This window comes from Typha latifolia, chromosome 14 (genome assembly GCF_019914945.1).
Source record: "Typha latifolia isolate L0001 chromosome 14, TyphaL0001v2, whole genome shotgun sequence".
Taxonomy (NCBI): Eukaryota; Viridiplantae; Streptophyta; class Magnoliopsida; order Poales; family Typhaceae; genus Typha; species Typha latifolia.
Window position 1 is genome coordinate 8,070,196 of NC_133099.1, and position 20,207 is coordinate 8,090,402.

General features: G+C 37.9%; 1 protein-coding gene across 1 annotated transcript; it reads right to left on the reverse strand.

The window, feature by feature from the left end:
* Window positions 1-288: 288 nt before the first annotated feature.
* On the reverse strand, window positions 289-18,979 carry LOC140800895 (uncharacterized). Its single transcript, XM_073155809.1, has 13 exons — window positions 18,838-18,979; window positions 18,611-18,725; window positions 18,449-18,527; window positions 18,286-18,361; window positions 18,122-18,205; window positions 17,921-18,025; window positions 9,247-9,327; window positions 9,059-9,123; window positions 2,075-2,144; window positions 1,924-2,001; window positions 1,553-1,650; window positions 1,326-1,461; window positions 289-775 (listed from the first exon to the last, which is right to left on the reverse strand). The coding sequence occupies exons 1-13, from the start codon at window positions 18,889-18,891 to the stop codon at window positions 629-631; spliced, it is 1,188 nt and encodes a 395-aa protein (XP_073011910.1). The 5' UTR covers window positions 18,892-18,979; the 3' UTR covers window positions 289-628.
* Between the last annotated feature and the right edge of the window lie 1,228 nt (window positions 18,980-20,207).

Consider the following 20,207-nt stretch of genomic DNA (forward strand, 5'->3'; position numbering starts at 1 on the left):
TAGTAAAATTACGATTTTGAGACCTAAACAATAGAATTCTTTTTGAGATTGCAAAAACTCACTTTGTCAAAAATAATTTTATTTCTCAATCCAAGTATGAAAAATAAAAAGAATCTATAAAAAAAATTCCGATTAACTTTGGTCTTCGAACAAAACTGTTGATCACTTCTCTAGTCAGTTGTAGTCAGTTGTACGGAAGTGGTTTAAAATATTCGAGGACTATTATACAGTATGTTGTAGATAAACAAAAGGAAAAAGTCATCCAGTCACTATATTCAAATAGCAGCAGGATTCAATTGTTGGAGCTTGGATTCATAAAAATTGAAAAAAAGAAATCAACAGTCATTTAAATGTTTTAATACTGTTTAAGAAAGCAGCCCTAACACTACATTGTGACATAGACAAAGGAGCCTCCATCCAAAATGCATCTGTTTCTCCACATCACTGCAATTGGGATCCTCTTGGAAAAACACGTCTAAACAAACTGCCGACACTAAACATGTAGTAGAAGCAGCAACGAAAATGGAGGAAGAGAAAGAAAGAAAAGCTCTATTGGATTTTGATGTTGGCTGCCTGACTACTGCTTTATTAATGGTGAAGAACTACACACTGTCCCTACGAAATACACTTAAACATTTGGAGGCGGCCAGATCTTCCCAAAAAGCTCCTCCACACGCCTTGATTGATTCACATATCCTTCGAGGCCAGCAGCAAGAAGCTCTTCCGCGGCTGGACCCATCGCAGATGCTAAGCTCAGTTGGTCCCACTTCACAAGCTGTACCATGATGAAAAACATTGTGCATCAATTGGGCAGTTATAGCAGAAATGCCAGAAATTATGTCGTAAAATAGGCTAAAAGCCCATTGCATGTTTTACAAAATTCTGTGGCCATCTTCCTAACTATTGTAGCATCTGACAAAAAGCATGGATAAGTATACCAAGGGGATGATCAACGAGACATTTGAAAGATACGATCAATCTACTTTGCCAAAAATGTATTCCCTCTCCTAATCAATGTCAAAGTAGTATATGTGTTAATTTTAAACAGTCTAAAGGTGTTGCAATAGATGCAACATAGCCAAATGACTGAATGACTTCAGCTGGGATCTTCATAGATGAACTGTATCAGCATTTAAAGGTTACCTCCACCACTGATTATGTTGCGCAATCACTTTAAGTATCAGGGCATGCCTATGCTAACATGGAAACAAAGAATCTAGACATTATATTTTTGACTAAAAGCAAGTTTCCGTGCATTAAGCTAGGGCTACAGAAATGTGCCGCTTCAGCTTAATGTTACATGAATAGAGAATATGTGAACAAACCTCTTCTTCAGTGAAGTTGTACATCTTGGCAGATCCTGGAGATAATCTCCTCACAAATGAATACTTTTCTTCAGGGTAAGTCACTGAGTCTTCCAGAGATTGCATTATCTTCAGAGGTGCAATTATGTAATCGATCCTACAACAAAGTTATGTTGTTCATTATTAAGTATAGGAGAAGCTATTAACAAATAAGAGATGCCACAGGGGTACAATTGTTAGTTTGTTACCCAAGCAGGCTAAACAGATCCTGTTTGTTGCGAACTGCTGCAGCCATCAGCTTTGATTTGTGCCCATATTTGTGGATGTAATTGTATGTTTTCTTCACCTGGATTGAAATATAAGGATGTCAAAACATTTTGTCCTCTAGAAAATTTAAAGAATATGAACTTAGGATTTTTTGTCATTTATGTGAGGAAATTCAACAATCAACATATATATATGAGCAGAAATGTGATTAAGACATGATTACTACTGATTACATCAGATAATCAGGTGAACTTTATATGGTTAAAAAATTGGTTGTGCAACCAATGCAAAAGGTCAAATATTAACTTGAATAAACTAAAATAATTTAAAAAAAACATAAAATTGAACTGACCAGAGCCAATCCAGGGTCCTCTCCATTTCTGATAGCAGCTTCTAACTCTGGATCACCAGAATGATTACGTGCCCAATCCTGTAATGAATTTTAATCATGCCCATCGTCTTATGAAAAGTAAGATGATGCAACCCTTGACGAAAAGAAATACCCTCAGACGACCAACAAAAATCTGGATGACAGATGCACCAGCTTGAGCAGCAGCAGCTGCTTGAGCAAAGCTGCATAAGAATATTTAGCCAATACAAGATCACGAAGGTCCCAAGAAGGAAGTATATGACAGCACAGAGTCACAACGTTGGCAGATAAGTCATTTAATTATTTCCATGATGAGTCTCAAAAACTTAACAAGAGAGAATGGATATTACCATATCAGGTTCCTCTGAAACAAGTAGAGAGAACCAATATTTATGTGGGAAAAAGCACATGACTATACCAACAATTAATGAGAAGATGAGTAAATCAAAAACATGGTTACATGCATGACTCGTAGCGAAAAGATACTTCCGATTATCCTTATAGGTTCAAATTTTAAAATGAAAGCTAATAGGTACAACATTGAAGAGAAAACATGTCAAGCATTACAGTAGTAGGAAGAATTTATCAGAAACTTTCACTTAAGAGGATTACCATCTCTAGAAAAACATTGAGAACTTAAAATTTTATGCAATCCAATTTTAACTGGACAAGTCGGACAGGAGATGAGGAAATAATTTTCAGGCTATTACAAAGATGAACTGCTTGATAATATTCTAATAAATTGAACAAGTAGGACATGAAATAAGAAACTAATTTTCAGACTATCACAAAGTTGAGCAACTTGATGATCTTCTAAAATACAATAAGGAAAACTCATGGACCCTTAGCTGATGGATAGATAACAAAGTTACTTTACTTCATAGGAGTATCACTAATGTCTATGGCCTTTGGTACATTTACCAAAGAAGAAAATGATCTATTTGATATTATGGATGACTGGTTACAGAGGGACTGATTAGATGGCATCATCTTCCACTTCTCCTTCCTCTGGAAGTCTGTAGGTTGGTGAAGGAATTCCAAAGAAGAATTTTTTTTTTTTTAATCTCTTTTTGATTATTCACTTCTTTCACTCTCCTCTTCACTAAATATCACTATAGAACAAATTACAGAGAGATAAATTATTTTATCTTTTAATTTTCTGAATTATATTTTTAATTTGATCTCTGCATAAGTATTTGCATTAAAATTAAAATAGTTACAAGAGAGAAGTCATAAGATACCAACATTAATTGGTAATATTGCATCATTATTAGTAAAGATAAAAAGCATGTTAAATATAACTAATGTGGAAATGAAATGAGTAATGCTATCAACAGTCTAACAAAATATTTGGATAGAAAACAAAAAAATATAACAGCCTACACTCAAGTTAGTTTGGAAGTTAGAAGACAATAATCGATCTATCTAATAGGCAAAAAAAAGGTTAACCAATTTACACAACGAAAATAGTCAATGATTCGTCAAGAATTAATACATGATCGTAAAAACATTAATGATAATAGAAGTGAACATAATGAAAAGGATGATAAAGAGAGACAAATGAAAGGCAAAAAAAGAGAAAAAAATATGCAAAGAGAGAAGAAAGAGATGAGAAGCAGTGATGGTCACTTTCAAAGAACTAGATAAGTTCATATTTAAAGAGAAAGAGAATATGGGGCAGTAGTTCTAGACCTCCTAGTTTTAGGAGTCTTATAGCATAGTCGGAAAATAATGAACTAATGAATACATATCTCTTAAGAAGAAAAAAAAGGGTTGCACACAGACTACAATCTAGACATATCTTAAAAGGACAAAACATGCCAAGAAGCATAATAGTAGGGATATTTCTAAATTTTTCTTCTACAATCATATTCCTTTCAATGTAGTTGATAGTTTATATTATTATATTGTGGTGGATGTATAAAATCAGCAAGACATGATATTTTGTCTCCAAATTCAAAAAGTGTTTCTACTAAATATTTTGAGCCGGACATAGATTAGCTTCACATTTATATTGAGACATTTAAAAAGTATTGAAACAAAAATAGCTGTACACTAACATGTGATGGGTGAACTACACAAAATAGAAGAAATATAATTATTTTTTTAGTATACTCGACATAGGGATAATATTTTTGAAGTCTATAGATGCTATTGCTTATTTCAAAAGTCCAAATTATATTTTTTATTTGATATATGAGGTAGTAGAAGAAATAGGTGAAAAAATAGTTGCCTAAGTGATTATTGATAATAAAGCAAATTATAAGGCTATTTAATAATTATTTATAATAAAAAAATAATATTTATATTAGACGTCATGTGCTTACACATTATCTTGATCTCATGTTGGAGGATATTATCAAAGATCCTGAAATTAACATTGCCATATATGAAGATCAGAGGTAGATAAATTTTATATATAACCGTGGTTGAGTTCTTAATTTACATAGACAGATGACTGATAATAGAGAAATACTAAGATCAAACCTCACTAGATTTGTCACTCATTTTCTAACATTGGAGAGTATCATGAGATATAAAGATAAGATTATGCAAATGTTTACGTCAAATAATGTTTATAAAAATAAAAAATTCGAAACCTATAAACCTAAAAATCACAATTTAGGTGGAATTTTGAAGAACATACCCATTGAAATGAATTTTGGAATAATATTACGATTGTTACTGTGGTATTTGTGCTCCTTATCAAAGTATTATGACTTGTAAAAAAGTGACGATATATTTGAGATGATTTTCTTATACGAGACTATGGACATAGCAAAAGAGTTAATAAAAAAATGTGGCCAAAATTATAGAAAGTAGTGGAAGTTGATTAATTGTAGATAGAATAAATAATTACATAGAGATATAGATGATGTTGATAGGCATACTTTTAATTTACTAATTTACATTTTTTTATAAATATTTTAAAGTTTGAATACTTACAAATTTAAAATTACAATTTCTATAAGATATTTTATTAATCTAAAATTTTAATTCTTTACAAATATCACTAATGATGCTGAAATCTTACTGAGAGTTAAGAGAGTAATCAGCAGACTAGAGTCTAACATTTATAAACAAATTTTTTGCGATAGAGAAATGAGTTATAAATCAATTAAATAATTTTATTAGTATTTGTTGTAAGTTTTAACTTAACTAGTTTTTTATAAAATGTATGTAATAATATATTTCAAATGGAGAGATATAATTCGAAAGTTGGGTAATTCAGTTTTGCTAAGATTACTACAACTATATATCATAACAGTCCAACTGAATGGTAGTCCATTTATGAATTGGAGGTGGCACCAAATTTGACACTAATAACAAATAAAATCTTAGGTCAAATTATGTCTTCATCACAGTGTAAAAAAAATTAGACTATTTTTTTCTTGATCCACACCATAACATATAATCGAATGACAATGGAGATTGAATAAATTAATTTTCTGCTTTGATTTAAATCATATTTTTTATAAAGAAAACCCCTTGACTCTACGAATTAGAGAGGGTAGAGGCTGGTATGATAGAGATAATTCATAATTAGATAAAGCATTGGAGGAGACTAAGACGAGGGTAAAGGCTGGTATGAGTTATTCAACAGCGAGAGATAGTACAATTACTACTACCAACGATAACCTTGATAATCCTGATGATAAACCTAATGGTGAGCTCATTCTTTTCATATTTACTAAGAGAAGTCAAGGAGGCATAGTGGTTAAAAAAAGAGAAATTATGGATATACATATATTTCAGTGACGTCATTTGATATAACTAGTATAATGCAATCATTCTTTGGAACACCAGACACTATACATTATTATTTACAAATTTATGGTGATTATGATGATGACCATAGGAATTTATGAGTCAACTAAATATTCATTAAAGTTTTGAGTTAGTGTTTTTTTAATTTTTAAGCTTCCGATACGAGTAATTATTTTATTACTTTTTTATCATTTTTTCTAAATTTTTAGAATAATTAGAATTATATGTAATTAAAAAATAATCTAATTTGGGTTGTCGATACGGCCGATAGATATCGTTTTTTCGAGAGGCTAATATCAATCCCGATTTTAATCCGGATTTTTGAACTTTGATTTCAATCTTAAACAATGAGCTGTGGATTTAGTTTTCAATAAATCTTGCTCAATCCATCCCATTTTTGATGAAATTTCAAGCCATGGTTTGAATATTTTGATAACAAAGTAATTGTGACCCCTCGTTCTTGTATATTTTCAATAATAAAATTCCAAATCTCCAAGCCATTCAATGACATCATCTAGTTCTATATAGGCAAAGAATCTTGAAGGGCGATCGAGAACATTTAAAACATGAAGAAGTTTGAATTGTGACATCAATTTTCACAATAGCCATTTATGGACATGTAGCAAATTAAAGATCTTTCAACAGAGATTCAATATTCATTTAGTTATATGAACTGCTCCATAGGAACGTAAATATGTGCACAAATACATACATATGCATATATATACACGTGTACATATATGCATATATATACACGTGTACATATATGCATATATATACATATATATATATATATATATACATATATATGTATGCATATATGTACATATATATACACATATATACATACACACATACACAGACATATATATACACACACACATATACAGAGAGCAGTGCATGTGAATATTGACAATTTGTTTGATTCAGAAATTGTCAAGCCATAAGAGTTTCTATGGTTGGAAAGTTTAACCTACAGGGAGCATGTAACACCCCAAAATAAAAAATTAAAAAAAAAAAATCTCCCTCTCTGACTGACGCACGTGCGTCAGCCTGCCACCCCGCCCCCTCCCTTTTCCTCTTCTTCTTCCCTTCCTTTGCCGTGCACGCCACCTTCCCCATCTCCCTCATCTTTTCTTTCCCTCACCGCAGCCCTCCCACCTCCTGCCTCTCACCTTCCCCTCCATTTGCTACCTCTCTCTCTCTCTCTCGTGGTTGCCGACAGCCGCCGCACTGCGCCGCCGGCCTCGTGCCGCGCCGCCGCAGCCCCGCAGCCTCGTGGGCGCTTCTCTCCGCCTCACCCTCCTTCCATCGAGAGTGGAAGGAGATGGGGTGGAGGGGTGGGGGTTTAACCCCCACCCATTTCCCCCTTAGTGGGCTGCTGTGGTCTGCAGCCCACTAATCTGTTCCCCCCTTAGTGAACGTAGAATGTAATGATCATGATGACTATAACATGCTTTATGCACTCATAAACACTGCACCACTTCCACCTATCATTAGTAGTCGAATTCTGACTAGGCAGTACCCCTACTCACTCAGCCCAGGGTTAAGGGTAGAGTGTATCTTATATGACTATACTATTAGCGGCCTACACGAGGTCGGGAAGCCCGTGTGGCATTCGGTAGTTATACCGCATAGTTAGGACTAGATTATGATGATAGAAGAACATGATTGTGAGGCGGGGATATAACTCTAGCGGTACCCGACGACGCAGGGTTAGGGCGTCTGTTGATGAGCCGAGGGCTCCCGATTCTCCCGCCGAGGGCGGTGATGATTTAGAGAGAGTGAGATATGGGCTTACGACCGGGGTTCTGAGTCTGATAGCCACAGACAACCGGTCACATGTAGTGTCGCCATACACGTGTAGGTGACATTACCGCTAGATGTGTATATATCCCCCCTCGATGTATGAGATGATGGATGATTGTTTCTTAAGAGTATTTACCCTGTGTGGTGAATAGCTCGGTGAGCGATGATGAGTATGATTATTGCTTTGGTAGACATGAGATGACTAAACTGTTATTTTATTGTTATGCATAACATGTAAAACTTATGATTGAGATGTGTACGAATAAGAGATTGTCTCAAGCTTTATATCTGTGTGAACTTATCATAATACGTTTAGGAACTAGCATGTTCCAGGATAGTGATTGGTAATTATCAATTGCATTGACTTAGTAAATTGTGGTAAGTCATTTCAATAAGCATATCGTTATCGTTAGCAAATATGGGCATACATTGGATATATACATGCGATGTCATTATTTTATATTGTATGGATCCTACTCATTGGGCCGTAAGCTCACCCCTCGTGGCGGTATTATTTGAGCTAGGGGGGACGAGGTGCGGGTAGCGAGAAGTAGCCGCTTTTCTTTTCAGTACGTATATTAGTTGTATTAAGCCCCTGCGAGGGTGTGATGATGACGTTGTATTTTTGGACTTTAGCATTGTATTTTGGATGTATATTTGGAAGGCTTGTTGTGGCCTGTAGACTTGTATCCGGACTCTTATAATTGAGTTTATTTATGGTGAAATTGTGCTGTTGTGTGCCTCGTGAAATCCTTGTACTGACAGGTCATGTGATACACCGCGTGGGGGCGGATTTACCCACGCGGTTTACACGTGTATTTGGAGGTTTGGGTGTTTCAGAGCAGCTCCTAACTAAGGCTGAACTCATTATTTAAGGCCAAACTAACAAGATTGCAGGTTTTGACCTTGGTTTTGATCCACTGTCAACTAAAACTGATGTTTCAACAAAAATGTTTTGTTTCTTTTTGGAATCAAAATCACAACCAACCCAAAACCGAAATATTGAACCATTACTTTATGCAATTCCCAAATCTTGCGATCAAAGATAGTAAGTTGGCCAAACTTGTTCAGAAATGCAAGACACCCTTGTATCCATGTGTACTTTCCTTATAGCTAGATGCTTAATGGTCCTAATATCTAGATGCCAACATTCCTCATATATTATGGACATAACTGCATGGAGATCATGCTCTATTAAATTACATGCTATAATCATTATTTTTCTGCTTTGGTGTGTATAGCTATGTGGATTATAATTCTTGAAATCATTTTCTGCATTGTACACTACAACAACTACCAAATATTGTCTCTTGGTTCTCAATAAACAATTAGACTCAAGCATGTCTATAGCAACTAGGTTTACAACTTGTTCAATGTATCTGCCCTACTGACTTCCCTATCAAGTAGCTTTGACCTCTATGGTTAGTGTGTTCAAACTTTTCAATAATAAATCTTCTACAGAAGCCAGTTAAACATTAGCTCAGTTCTTCCAGTAACATAAATAAAAGGATCTAAAACAGAAAAAGATCCAAATAAGTACCTATAAACAAATGTTAAGTGTGTCTGTATTCCTTCAGATTCAAGCAACCTTGAGGCTTCTATCCCCTGAACAGGAAACAAATACTTATCAGAGTAACAAAAGATAGAGCACACTAAAAGTTTATCCAGACTAAAGTCTTCCAAGATAGAAACTTAAAAAATAATAACAGAATTAGCAGTACATCTTACTTGCCAAGTTGAAGGTATTTTGAAGAGTAGACGCTGTGAGGAAACCTCTACTTCATTGTATAACTTCAACAGTTCATGCACCTTCAGAGTAACACAAAGATATGAAGCCCGTTCCAATAGGAGTTATATGGCATAAATTTACTTGCTACTTAAATGCTGAAGACATAAATCAGCAGTACAATTAGGTCAGCAGCATCCAAAAAGCCATAGAGGGGAAGGCATTAGCAAGTTTATTCATTATGAGTTAATCAACAATATGCTGTGTAATAAGTCTAGAATATTCTATCAGCTACGAGAATTTAAACCACTATCTTACAACTCAGACTAGAGAAGTGAAGAGAATATATATACTAAATTAGTCTAATTAGTTCTAGTGTGCCGATACAAAACTAGTGTTGAAGATGAAACAACTCAGTTCAGTCAAAGCTACTTTAAAACAATGGTTGATTTAGACCTATGTAAGACTAACTGATCAACATAAAATATGCCAATAATCCTCTCTTTGTCCATTGGGAAGCTATATGTGTGATTTTAGAACTACTTGAAGCTGACTTTAGAACTACTGATACAAAACTAGTGTTGAAGTTGAAACAACTCAGTTCAGTCAAAACTACTTGACAACAACGGTTGATTTTAGAACTATGTAAAAGACTAACTGATCAACATAAATTCCACCAAACATCATATCTTTGGCTATTGGGAGCAGTATTTTGTTTTCGCCTGTATTAGAAAAATAAAGTATACATAAAGAATACAGGTAAGTGTAAATTCAGATGTTTATGAAATTTCATGAATAAGTGTAAGACTTCGTTTTTCTGGGCTCAAATTTCTTGTTTATATTGTATTATTGTCTATCTATATCAATGAATATTACCATATCAAATTGGAAAGAAGCAAATAGTTGAATTCCTATTTTTGTTACCTTTTTCCTCCTTATATGTAGTTATATACAATCACACATACACACGTATACATAATCAACGTTGTGAAAAGCGCCCAAAAGTTTGTGGGTGACTATCACGCTGCATACACATAGGCTGCCTTGATAGCTTTAAAAACAACTGTTAATTTCAATTCAGTACTGCTAAAGTTGCTGCAGCTATATCTCATAACACTCCAGCTGAATGATGGTATCTATGGATAGGAGGAGGCACCAAATTTGACGTCAATAGCAAAGAAGATTTTAAATCAAACTGTATCTTCATCACAGTGTGAAAGAAATTGGACTATTTTTTCCTTAATCCACACAAAAACACGCAACCGATTGACAATGGAAAGATTGGAGAAGTTAGTTTTTTGTCATTATAATATGAGATTGAGGGAGAGAAATTTAAGAATAAAGGCAGAAAATGAACAACTGATTGATTTAAATCATGTTTTTGATGAAGAAAACCCCTTGACTCCATGGATCAGAGAAATAGAGGACAGGTTATTAGATGACAGAGATAACCCATAATTAGATGAAATATTGAGAGAGACCACAATGAGGGCAGAGGCTGATACGAATCATTCAGCAGCGAGAGATAGTATACCTACTAGTACTAGTCATAGTCCTGATGATACATATGGTGTTCAGATCGTTCCATCTACATTTGTTGAGGAAAGTCAAAGAGGCATAAGGAGTGAAGACAGAGAAACTGAGGATATATATACATATCAGCGACCTCGTTATGAGATGCATTTTGGTTCCTATGATTATGGTACATTGAGTATTTATTATTTAGAGCCATCACAAGATCCATATGCTAGTTATTATCCTTAGTACCCTCAGTATTCTCAAGCACAAGATCCAAATGCTGGTTATTATCCTCCTCAAACGCAAGTCACACAGCAAGATCCATACAATATGACTAGTATGATGAAATCACTTTTTGAAGCATCAGGTCCCAGACATTAATATTTACAAACTTATGGTGATTATGATGATGAAGACTATAAAAATTTATGAGAACCAGCTCGGTATTCATCAAAGTTTTAAATTTTAAGTAAGTTAATATATTTTTTAAGTTTTTAGACTTCATATATGAGTAATTTTTGTTTTCTTATTTTTTGTCATTTTTTCTAAAGTTTTCTGCATTTTTAAATAATATTTAGAATTTTTTATAATTAAAAAATAGTTCGATCTGATACTGCCGATACTGCCGATACGGCTGATACGTATCGTTTTTCTAGATAGCCGATACCGATCCCGATCCCGATACTGGGAACCTTGGCTTTAAAGGAATATGTCATGAACCGATCGGCTTCGACATCTCCTCGACGAAAATCGACACCTCAAGAACGACCAACGGTGGGACTACACCGAACCGATACCCCACAAGTCTAGGTACGATATGTTAATGTCAATTATTCTCTTTTACCTATGCCTACATATCATCCCCCACCTCTGATACAAAACCCAAGACCGACGGTCGTGGAACCCGAGAGGCGTGCGGCACCAATGCACTTCGTCGATGAAGAGGATGGGCACTTTGAGGATGAAGTTGATCTCTTTGGAGATGGTGATGGACGTGCTCGAGGATTTAGAGAAGGAGATCAACAAGCACAAAGGTTCAGACCTAAACTAAGGATCTTTCGCGAATCCGACAATGCTATTCGGAGGAGAACTGCACGCTTAGACTTTCCAAAATTCCAAAACAGTGATCCAACGGATTAGGTGTTTCAAGTGGAGCAATACTTTAATTACCAAGGGACAGCAGAGGACACAAAGGTCCAGATGGCAAACTTTCACCTCCAAGGAACGGCATTACATTAGTATCGATCGATTATTCGTGAAGGATTTAACGGTTGGGCTGACTTTTGTAAAAAGATTACACGTTGATTTGGGACAGCGTTTATGAAGATTTTGCTGCCACATTAAGCAAAATAGTTCAGAGGACAACCATATTGGAGTAACAAGCAGAATTTGAAAGAGTTAGTAGTCGTTGTAAGCCACCTTGGCCCGAACCGATATTGATAAGCACATTCATTTCAGGGCTGAGGGATGAGTTATAGGCGGATGTTCGTGCTCTTTATCCTACCACTTTTGAGGAGGCCTTTGAGAAGGCCGTGAGGATAGAGCAAAAGCACAAGGCTCTCAAGATGGCAGCGAAAACAAGTTGAGGCAACCAAGATTGGCGGTTTGCGCTTAAAACGCCGGTTAAAAATTCTGCGGGTTCAAAGACAGCGATTGCTAGTAAAAGAACACGACCACCTTTGAGACCTTCCGATGTTAGAGGAGGCACAAGACCCCCCTATTCGAACTCTCACACCTGCCCAGGTGAAGGAGCGAAGAGTGAAGGGCCTTTGCTTTTGATGCGATGAACGTTTCACCCCCGGTCATCAGTGTTCCAAACCGATCGGGAGTGTGATGCTCATCGACGGTCTCGAGGAGGACGATGAGGTTGGTGGTGATGGAGAGTGCTCAGAGGAGGTCCATGAGGAGGTCATGGAGGAGGACGCGAAGGAAGACATCCAAACTGAAATTTCGATGCATGCATATTTGGGTACTTCCGCGCCGAGGACATTGCGGGTGGACGGATTCGTTAGAAAGCATTGTGTGCATATCCTCATCAATTCCGAGAGTACACACAACTTTCTAGACGAGAGGTTAGTGAGGAAGTTGGGCTTGAATGCTGAACTGACCGCGGGGTTTAACGTTGCTATTGGAGACGGCACGAAGCTTCGGGCGGAAAGCTTGTGTCGCCGGGTCGGTATACGGGTGCAAAGACACGACGTCATTGTAGACTTGTATCCGTTGGCGCTGCGAAGAGTAGACATTGTCCTTGGCACACAGTAGTTACAAAGCTTGGGACCCGTCACTTTTAATTTTCAGAGTATGTGGATGAAATTTAAGCAAGGAAACAAAGATGTACGACTTGATGGCGTTCGGTCTCCGCCAATTCCAATGATGCAGCCGTGTGCGAGTGATTTGGCCTATCTTCTTTAGTTAGGACCAGCAAGAGATGAGCCTCTAATGAGTCCAGGTACCACAATTGATTTGTCTAATTTATTAGATAAATTTGTGGACTGTTTGAGGAACCAAAGGAGTTGCCACCAAGGCAAACGGTGGACTATCGCATAGAGATAGTACTCGGGGCTGCACCGGCGAATGTGAGGCCATATCGGTATCCATAGGTGCAAAAGAAAGTTATCTCCAAGATAGTAGCCGAGATGTTGACAATTCTGTATGCGGTAATAAAGTGGAGGCCTTATTTGATCAGTAGGCGATTCATTATCCGAACCGATCAAAAGAGCTTTCCATATTTTATGGGGCAGCGTATTCACACTCTGGCACAGCAGAGATGAGTCACAAAATTGCTAGGGTATGATTATGAAATGCAATACAAGAAGGGAACTGAAAATAGAATGGCGGATGCTCCATCGCGTCAACCCGATACCACCGAGCTCGCAGCATATTCTTCTTCTACTTTTTCCTTCCTTGACGAGCTGAGGTATGCATGTACATCTGATCCAGATATTTTGAAATTGTTACAGGAGGTATTGGATGATCCGGAGCGCCATCCAAAGTTGGAAAATCTAGGCGGTTTGCTGTTGGATCGCGGGTGCATTTGGGTGCCCGCAAATGATAGATTGCGGTAGAAATTATTGGAGCATTTCCACCAAACTCCAGAGGCTGGTTATGAGGGTATCTTGAGGACTTATAGGAGGATATCACAGAGTTGCACGTGACTAGGACTTAGGCGAGATGTGAGGAGTTTTGTCCATGCTTGCGAAAACTATCAAAGAGCTAAGGCAACCACATTAAAACCGACCGGATTACTACAGCCACTACCGATACCGGACCGTGTTTGGAAAGACATTTCTATGGATTTCATAGAGAGTCTTCCGCTGGTATATAGTTATTTCGTTATTTTTGTGGTGCTTGATAGATTGAGCAAGTATGTGCGCACTTTTCTGTATTATCACCATGGTTCCTAGTTTCGACCGATCCCGAGTGGGATCGACCGTAGCCGATCCCGATCCCTGGCTATTGATTGGTTTCGGTCGGGTATCGGCCGGATCGAACGATACCCGATTCGTTTTGGGTCGGGATCGGCCGAATCGAGATGAGCATGGGTAAGAGAGAAAGAAAGAGGAAAAAGAGAGAGAAAAAGAGGGAGCAAGAGAGGGAAAGAGAGGGAGGAAGAAAGAGAGGGAAAGAGAGAAAGAGAGATGGAGCAAGAGAGAGGGAAAGAGAGGGAAAAGGAGGGAAAGAGAGAGGGAGAAAGAGATAGAGTCTATGGGTTGCAGCAATAAGAGGGAGAGGGAAGAAGAGAGAGTGGAAGAGGAGAGAGAGAGACATGGAGAGAAAATAAAAATTAAAAAACTATGTTAAAGAGGGAAAGAGGTGGTAGTTGGTGAGGGAGAGGGAGAGTTTTTAAGGAAGAGAGTTAGTATGAGAGAGTTAGTAGGAAAGAGTTAATTAGGGAGAGAGTTTGATAAGAGAGAGTTAGTGGGAGAGAGTTTGATAAGAAAGAGAGTTTGATAAAAAAGATAATTAGTAGAGAGAAGCTAAGAATTTTTTTTAATTTGTGTAGGAGAGAGAGAGTGTGAGTGGTAGAAAGGGGGAGAAATAGAAATTGAGAAAATAGTATTTATTTTTTAGTTTTTAGACTTTATATATGAATAATTTATATTTATATCTTATTATTATTTTTCTAAAAAATTAAGAATTTTTTTGTATTTTAAAAATTATTTTAAAATACAGGTCGATACGGACGGCCGATACTGCCGATACCGCCGATACGGCCGATACGGCCGATACGTATCGTTTTTTCAAACGGCCGATCCCGATCCCGATTTTGATACTTAGAATCTTGATTGTCACATCCATTTTCAGCCAAGTCAGTGGCTGAAATTTTTGTTAGAGATGTTGTTCGGTTACATGGCATGCCACGTATGATTGTCTCGGATTATGATCGTGTATTTACGAGTGACTTTTGGATAGAGTTTTTCAGATTGCAGGGGACTCGATTGAACTTCAGTTCGGACTACCATCCACAAATGGATGGCCAAACTGAGGTGGTCAATCGAGGTATTGAGCAGTACTTGAGGTGCTTTGTTGGAGAGATGCCGAGACGATGGTTGGAGTTCTTATCGTGGGCGGAGTGGTCTTACAACACCGCCTACCATAGCAGCATTGGCATGACTCCGTTCGAGGTGATGTATGGGCGCACAGTTCTGACATTACGCGCTTATGATCCAGTGATAGCTGCAGATCGGGCGGAGGTGGACTTAGCTTTGATAGATAGAGATGCCATATTAAAGAGGTTGCGTGCCCATCTTATACTTGCTCAAAACCGCATGAAACAAGTTTATGATCACAGCCATCGGGAGCAGGAGTTCGACATCGACAGTTGGGTGTTTGTGAGGGTACAACCGTATCGACAGGTGACCTTGTGTCTGATGCTTAATCAAAAGTTAGTACATCGCTACTTTGGTTCATTTCGGGTGTTAGAGTGTATCGATCCGGTTGCATATCGTTTGGAGCTGCCGGAGGGGTCGAGAGTACATCCTGTCTTTTATGTTTCATTGCTGAGGGAGCGCATTGGAGATCATGAGGTCGTTGGATTAGTTCTACCGGAGCCATTCCAGAATCGAGAAGGCAGAGATCGTAGAGCCAGTTCGCATACTTGCTAGACGCCGACGACATCATGGTACCAGATTAGAGATGGAGATTCTAGTTGAGTGGCTTAGCAAGCCATCCAATGAGGCGACCTGGGAGTTGGAGACGGACATCTTGGAGCGTTTCCTCAAATTTACGCCTTGAGGGCAAGGTGGGGGAAGCGTGATGGGCTGATACACTTAGTTAGAGTCTTTTCTTATTGCATTAGTTATTTATTTTCATTAAAATAAATTTTCTGTAGGTCACGTTCGAACGCCTTTGCGAATGCCTGCATTAGGTTCGCAAAAATAGAGAATGCGAAATGCGCGTTCGCATCGACAGAGAACAGCTTTTGTGCGTTCGAACGCGATCGAGCGCGTTCGAACGCGATCGAGCACGTTCGAACGCGATCGGCAATAGTCTACTAGAATTAGAGTTAATAATTGTTATTTTGGCTTGTTGGCTAGCCTCTATAAAGGTGTGGATGGCAGCCAAAAATATTATGCTATTGGAATATTGGTTATTTGGTTTCTTGCCTCTCTATCTTCTCTCTACCCTAATCTCCCACCTTCCTCTTCACCAACCTACCACCTCTACCGTTGGCAAGGTTAATCTAACTTCTAATTCCGCTCGTCTATCGATTCCTTCGCCCGACTACCCCTTAAACAACATCAACTATCCACCCTCATCTCCATTATTATCCATAATCCTATCTTCCACTCCACCTGTCACCACCACCATTATCTGCACTATATTGTGTTTTCGTCCCAGTTGTAGTTCGAATCTGCGAAGGGCATAAATATGAAAAGCGTAGATCAGGGAGTTACAGATCGATCCCACTTAGTTTCGTAATTTTTTGACTATCGGAGAATATTTGGTGAATATTTTCCCTCAATTGCGCGAACTGCTTCATACAATAAATCTAAATCTTGAAGGAATCGTTCCGTAGCCTATCATTGGTATCAGAGCCTATCAATTTGGTAACATAAACCCCTATCAGTTTGTGGGTGACCATCACAGTGCATACACATAGGCTGCCTTGATAGCTTTAAAAACAACTGCTAATTTCAATTTCAAGGTTTTAGAAAAAAGTCACGAAACTTCAAACCATACCACTGCACATCTAATTTGTTGACGAGCAACATAGCACTAAACAAATTAAAGGACTGAAAAGCATTTGTGAATATGTGATTATGCAATTGCGCAAAAACAATCTAGTATAATGAGGACAAAATCTTAACGTAGCATCCATCAAGTACAAGATGAGATTGTTAGAAGCAGCGGAAGCAATATATGCTTTGTAGGAAGATCTGATACAACTTTATTAGAGGAAGGTGGTCGAGAACACATCTCAATTTTCAAGACAAAAGAACTTTTCTCCTCATAGACACATAAAAGAAGGGTTAGAGATGTACAGCTCTAGGAGCTGCACAGAGCTCCTAGGGGATTATTTAGGAGAGACCACAATAGGCACAATCTATTTATTTGTTCTTTTATCTCTCTAATCCGAACACAATGGATGCATACAACCCCTTTCATAAACTTAAAGATGACTTTTAACTTACAACCCATGACCCTTTGATTTGACTACCACATTCATGACACTTCCCTTGACTCTTGACATTCAAGACTTGGGTTCTACATTTCATGATCCTTCAACTCCATAACCTTTAGTTTTCCAATTGACTTTGGCTCCAACTAGGATTCCACTTGGATGTTATGTCAAATATGCAAATCAAGTTTAATTCAAGTAGAGGTAATGCAAGAATGTTTGCTCAGTATGATTATGCACCATATTTTACTGTTAAATTGTAATCTTTTGCTATGCCTTTCCTGTACAAGATAGTGGCTTGCACTTCTGCCTACTAGTCTTACTCATCTCCACCACCTAGGAGATCAGTTACCTAAAGAGAGTGCATGTACGGAAAATGATATGGCCGCATATAGCAGATAGCAGAAAGCACCTTAAGTCACTACATTGTATGAACTGAGAAAGAGTAATGAAATTAGATCATCAACCACCCAGTAATGACCAACACTAGTAAAGCTGCAAGTGAAACGAGATGCAAACTGGAGAAGTAATTATACTTTATGAATTATTCCATGTGTATCATAGGCCAAACGAGCATCCACTTCGGTTGATACCCGTCCAGGGACTAATTTGACCAGTTCAGCTCCAACATTAACAAATGCCTGCCAATCAACAGAGAAGTTTCATTTATCTCCTCACAACAAGAAATTCATCTTATATTCAAGGCAGACAGGTCAACGCAGAATGCCACCACCAACCTTGTTTGTGAAACAGGACATCCGGTCATCCATTTTCTCTCGCCCATAGCATTCGGTATCTGCCAATGCCGTATCTATCGCACTCTACAACACATAATCTTCCATATAAACCTTCTTATATACTAAGAATTTCCAATAACCACTTGGTTCCAGAAACAGCTCACCTTGAACTTGGTACTGGGAAGACTGCAAATACCCAAGAGGAGCGAAGAGCTAACGGTGGCAGCTGTCGGAGGAAACCTGAAATCCAGTACCAGAATAGTAGGAAAAACATCAAATTGGTACAAATTTCAACACTCACAAAAACTGTGCACTAGAAGTACAAACCTTTCGAAATCATCGAAAACTACAGTATCTGGGACAATCTCACTAAAGCTTGACACAGCGTCCAGCTCAGTACTCAAATCTGGCAAAACCAATCATACGATTTAGATTCAAAACAAAGTATTCAAAAACCAAGATCAAATGAGGAACAAATCAATCGAATACCAGCGTCGACAGAAGAGGAGGCATTCCCGGCGGCAGCCTGTACCCTCGGAAATGATCTCTGGAGACGAAATAGAAGGTTCGCCGGCGATCTAACGGACGAACCCCACGGTCGCACCTGTGGTGGAAATCGAACCGAATAATATCAAAACAAAGAGAAACCAAGCAAAATTGAGCTCGATACAGAGAGCGAGAAGAGTGTAGGAAGGATTCGTGGCCGGGATAGTCACCTGAGGAGAGGAGGCAAAGAGCGCGGAGGAGGAAGAGGAGAGAGAGAGGGACATCTGGGATCGGGGAGGAGGAGCTCAGTGGTTGTGACTTGCGAGTACAAGAGAGAGCGCGCTTTCTATGTAGAGTAGGAGGAGATATTCATACGACGAAATTACCCTCAGAGATGAAAGAAATAGCTTCTAGTTTGACCTGATTGTTTCAGCGGAAAATAGGTAGAGGATATGATGGAGAAATTAAGTAATGTTTAGGGGTATATTTGGGACTGTGGGGGGGGGAGGAGTGATGTCGAAATAGTTTCGGAGCATGCTTACGGTTTCGATGACATCGAGGGAGAAAGTGGAAATTCTATTTAATATAATTATTAATTTAATTAACTTGAAATAAATCCATAGATGGTGGGAGCCACCTTCGGATAGGATAGGAAAGGAAACGAAAGGAAATATTAGGACATTGTAACGCTCGCCAATGCGGAGGATCCACTGCTCGGTAGTTTGCAGGAGGCTTAGTACATTCTTGACCTATCTAGATATCAAATTGTAGGAAAATTTCATTTAACGTCATGCGTTTTCACGAATTTACAATTCGCACCGTACCTTTTAATTATTTACATTTTCAAGAATTTACAAATAGCACCCCTATACATTGACTATATTATAAAGAAAACTATTTTTTTAATATCTATAAATAAAGCCTTCTATTTTCTAGAAACTATTTTTTGACAAAAAAAATCGAGAAGCTTTTATAAATCAACTTCCATGGGTATAAAAACCTCCGTTCGAGTCGGAGATCAAAAGTGAGATTAGCTCATAAGAAAAACTCTTATCCCAAGTATATCCATAGCCTAAAAATCTATCCCAATTTATAAGTCAATCAGCAAAGTGATTGGTTTTCCTAAAGATATGAGTAACTCTACAATTCTCAAAATTGAAAGTTAGATTAAAAATATCATCAACCAAAGGTTTGACTGACCAAGTCGGCTAGCATCTACGATCGACCATTTGAACCAGTATCTGCAAGTCCGCTCCTAGAGGTTCCCAATGTTTCTATCTAAGAAGTTGGCGAGGGCCTCCTTCGTTGCAACTATATCCGCTTGAAGGGCTGACAAGAATACTCTACATCTAACCCCTACAAGAAAAAGAGCATAATTAGCCCATCAGGCCACAAAGCCTACCCCTCCTAAATCACAAAAGAGCCATCAGTGTTAACTCTACACCACTTAGAGGGTGGCGGTTCCCACCGAATCAGATAGTTAGTAGAAATTAGCTTCGTCTGACTAACAAAAGTGTTATCCACAAAATCATTAGTGAGGTAGAGCGATCGAGTCCAAACCTTATTAAGATCCTCTCTTTGATCATTAAAGGTAAAATTG